The sequence below is a fragment of the Micromesistius poutassou genome (assembly GCF_964030765.1).
Source record: "Micromesistius poutassou genome assembly, chromosome: 19".
NCBI lineage: Eukaryota > Metazoa > Chordata > Actinopteri > Gadiformes > Gadidae > Micromesistius > Micromesistius poutassou.
The window spans coordinates 176,371-181,370 of record NC_140289.1 but is presented as its reverse complement, the minus strand read 5'-3'; the positions used below and the strand labels follow the sequence as shown (position 1 = coordinate 181,370).

The window sequence follows — 5,000 nt, the reverse complement described above, 5'->3', positions numbered from 1 at the left end:
GCATAGCTTTGCCTATATTAGCCCAGCATAGCAAAACATAGCATAGCTTAGGTTAAGCATAGAATAGCTTAGGTTAGCATAGCATAGCTTAGCTTTCTTTTTAGCTCAACATAGCATAACATGGCATAGTTTTGGTTAGCATAGCTTAGCCTATTATCTATATCTCAGCATAGCAAATAATAGCATAGCTTTGTTTAGCATAGCGTAGCTTATTTTAGCTTAGCATAGCATAGCGCGGCGGTCCTTACGGTCGTGGGCCTCTGTGGACTCGTCGGTGGCGGTGGGCTCCCGGGGGGCCAGGTCCAGGGTCCTCATCCAGTCCAGGGTCTCCTGAGACTCCCGGGTGTCCCCCAGCTTGGTCTCTGGGTCCAGGTCCTCCTGGACGCTGTACAGCTCCCAGTCCTGGACCATCTCTGCACCACAGACCAGACACACACACACACACACACACACACACACTGTAACGTCTGCTAGAGTCTAGCCCGCATCTACAGACCACAGACCAGACACACACACACACACACACACACTGTAACGTCTGCTAGAGTCTAGCCCACATATACAGACCACAGACCAGACACACACACACACACACACACACACTGTAACGTCTGCTAGAGTCTAGCCCACATCTACAGACCACAGACCAGACACACACACACACACACACACTGTAACGTCTGCTGGAGTCTAGCCCACATCTACAGACCACAGACCAGACACACACACACACTGTAACGTCTGCTGGAGTCTAGCCCACATCTACAGACCACAGACCAGACACACACACACACACACACACTGTAACGTCTGCTAGAGTCTAGCCCACATCTACAGACCAGACACACACACACACACACACACTGTAACGTCTGCTAGAGTCTAGACCACATCTACAGACCACAGACCAGACACACACACACACACACACACACTGTAACGTCTGCTAGAGTCTAGACCACATCTACAGACCACAGACCAGACACACACACACACACTGTAACGTCTGCTAGAGTCTAGCCCACATCTACAGACCACAGACCAGACACACACACACACACACACACTGTAACGTCTGCTAGAGTCTAGGCCACATCTACAGACCACAGACCAGACACACACACACACACACACTGTAACGTCTGCTAGAGTCTAGACCACATCTACAGACCACAGACCAGACACACACACACACACTGTAACGTCTGCTAGAGTCTAGCCCACATCTACAGACCACAGACCAGACACACACACACACACACACTGTAACGTCTGCTAGAGTCTAGACCACATCTACAGACCACAGACCAGACACACACAGACACACACACTGTAACGTCTGCTGGAGTCTAGACCACATCTACAGACCACAGACCAGACACACACACACACTGTAACGTCTGCTAGAGTCTAGCCCACATCTACAGACCACAGACCAGACACACACACACACACACACACACTGTAACGTCTGCTAGAGTCTAGCCCACATCTACAGACCACAGACCAGACACACACACACACACACTGTAACGTCTGCTAGAGTCTAGCCCACATCTACAGACCACAGACCAGACACACACACACACACACACACACTGTAACGTCTGCTGGAGTCTAGCCCACATCTACAGACCACAGACCAGACACACACACACACACTGTAACGTCTGCTAGAGTCTAGACCACATCTACAGACCACAGACCAGACACACACACACACTGTAACGTCTGCTGGAGTCTAGCCCACATCTACAGACCACAGACCAGACACACACACACACACTGTAACGTCTGCTAGAGTCTAGCCCACATCTACAGACCACAGACCAGACACACACACACACACACACTGTAACGTCTGCTAGAGTCTAGACCACATCTACAGACCACAGACCAGACACACACACACACTGTAACGTCTGCTAGAGTCTAGCCCACATCTACAGACCACAGACCAGACACACACACACACACACACACTGTAACGTCTGCTAGAGTCTAGACCACATCTACAGACCACAGACCAGACACACACAGACACACACACTGTAACGTCTGCTAGAGTCTAGACCACATCTACAGACCACAGACCAGACACACACACACACTGTAACGTCTGCTAGAGTCTAGCCCACATCTACAGACCACAGACCAGACACACACACACACACACACTGTAACGTCTGCTAGAGTCTAGACCACATCTACAGACCACAGACCAGACACACACAGACACACACACTGTAACGTCTGCTAGAGTCTAGACCACATCTACAGACCACAGACCAGACACACACAGACACACACACTGTAACGTCTGCTAGAGTCTAGACCACATCTACAGACCACAGACCAGACACACACACACACACACACTGTAACGTCTGCTAGAGTCTAGCCCACATCTACAGACCACAGACCAGACACACACACACACACACACTGTAACGTCTGCTAGAGTCTAGACCACATCTACAGACCACAGACCAGACACACACAGACACACACACTGTAACGTCTGCTAGAGTCTAGACCACATCTACAGACCACAGACCAGACACACACACACACACACACTGTAACGTCTGCTAGAGTCTAGCCCACATCTACAGACCACAGACCAGACACACACAGACACACACACTGTAACGTCTGCTGGAGTCTAGCCCACATCTACAGACCACAGACCAGACACACACACACACTGTAACGTCTGCTAGAGTCTAGCCCACATCTACAGACCACAGACCAGACACACACACACACACACTGTAACGTCTGCTAGAGTCTAGACCACATCTACAGACCACAGACCAGACACACACACACACACACACACACTGTAACGTCTGCTAGAGTCTAGCCCACATCTACAGACCACAGACCAGACACACACACACACACACACTGTAACGTCTGCTAGAGTCTAGACCACATCTACAGACCACAGACCAGACACACACACACACACACACACACACTGTAACGTCTGCTAGAGTCTAGCCCACATCTACAGACCACAGACCAGACACACACACTTTACAATCTTCTAAAGTCCAGCCCACATCTACCTACAGACATCTTACAGTCTCTAGAGACCACCATCCTCATCTCAGGAACCAAAAGACAATTTGGTTCCAAATGACATTTAGAACTCTGGACACGTGGGTCCTGAGTCTCTCGCGGAAGCTGGTGAGCGACTCTGCGGTCCCGGCCTCGGCGGGGAGCGCGTTCCACTGCCCGCTCTGAGCACACCCGGGTTGGTAGGGACGGGACGGGGCTCAGAGGGTCGGAGGGTCTCCGTGCACTGTCAAGACGTGACCCAGCTGGACCCCGGGTCACGTTTTTGGGTCCCAAAAAAGGAGATGCTTCTCCTGATGGGTGTAGCATCTCTAGAAGGGACGGAGACCCAGAGCTCGTGGAGGTCTGTGCAGCGAGGGGACCGCTGAGAACCAGCGTACCTTCTATGAGCACGGTGAGGGAGGTGAGGCTGAGAACCAGCGTACCTTCTATGAGCACGTGGAGGGAGGTGAGGCTGAGAACCAGCGTACCTTCTATGAGCACGGTGAGGGAGGTGAGGCTGAGAACCAGCGTACCTTCTATGAGCACGGTGAGGGAGGTGAGGCTGAGACCAGCGTACCTTCTATGAGCACGTGGAGGGAGGTGAGGCTGAGACCAGCGTACCTTCTATGAGCACGGTGAGGGAGGTGAGGCTGAGAACCAGCGTACCTTCTATGAGCACGGTGAGGGAGGTGAGGCTGAGACCAGCGTACCTTCTATGAGCACGGTGAGGGAGGTGAGGCTGAGAACCAGCGTACCTTCTATGAGCACGGTGAGGGAGGTGAGGCTGAGACCAGCGTACCTTCTATGAGCACGTGGAGGGAGGTGAGGTTGGAGCTCAGTTGCTCGGCCAGCAGGAAGCTCCTCAGCGTGGATTCACCCAGACGCTCGCCCAGAGCCTTCACCACCGCCTCCTGGAGGCACACACACACACACACACACACACACACACACACACACACACACACACACACACACACACGTCACGATACAGGAACATAGAACTACTGCTAGAACATATAACTACAGTTAGAACTACTGTTAGAACTACTGTTAGAACATATAACTACAGTTAGAACTACTGTTAGAACTACTGTTAGAACATATAACTACAGTTAGAACTACTGTTAGAACTACTGTTAGAACATATAACTACAGTTAGAACTACAGTTAGAACATAGAACTACAGTTAGAACTACTGTTAGAACTACAGTTAGAACATAGAACTACAGTTAGAACATAGAACTACAGTTAGAACTACTGTTAGAACTACTGTTAGAAGGTAGAACTACAGTTAGAAGGTAGAACTACAGTTAGAAGGTAGAACTACAGTTAGAACTACAGTTAGAAGGTAGAACTACAGTTAGAAGGTAGAACTACAGTTAGAACTACAGTTAGAAGGTAGAACTACAGTTAAACGTAGAACTACAGTTAGAAGGTAGAACTACAGTTAAACGTAGAACTACAGTTAGAAGGTAGAACTACAGTTAGAAGGTAGAACTACAGTTAAACGTAGAGCTACAGTTAGAAGGTAGAACTGCTGAAGGGACCGGACCGTGTCGGTCAGCTCCTCTATGTCGGTCACCACCGCCTCCGCAGCCTCGGCCAGACGGCCCGTCTGCTCCCGCATCTCAGAGGACTTGTTCCTCCAGCCCACGAACTGGCCCTGACACACACACACACACACACACACACACACACACACACACACACACACACACACACACACACACACACACACACACACACACACACAGTCAATATACACACACCTTCAGTATATGTGAGCAGTATAGTGGTAGTACCTGTAGCCTGTGAGCAGTGTAGTTGTAGTACTATGTGTAGTATGGTTGTAGTACTATGTGTAGTATGGTTGTAGTACTATGTGTAGTATGGTTGTAGTACTATGTGTAGTACGGTTGTAGTACTATGTGTAG

The 5,000-nt window shown here is 50.1% G+C and overlaps 1 protein-coding gene across 1 annotated transcript in view; it reads right to left on the bottom strand.

Annotated features, from left to right (window-relative positions):
- lama4 (laminin, alpha 4) overlaps window positions 1-5,000 on the bottom strand; it is a 50,159-nt gene that overhangs the window by 33,902 nt on the left and 11,257 nt on the right. The window contains exons 10-12 of the mRNA XM_084483952.1: window positions 4,619-4,729; window positions 3,866-3,977; window positions 249-413 (exon numbers count right to left, since the gene is read on the bottom strand). Coding sequence (XP_084340078.1) covers window positions 249-413; window positions 3,866-3,977; window positions 4,619-4,729 — 388 coding nt within the window. The remainder of the gene's footprint in view (window positions 1-248; window positions 414-3,865; window positions 3,978-4,618; window positions 4,730-5,000) is intronic.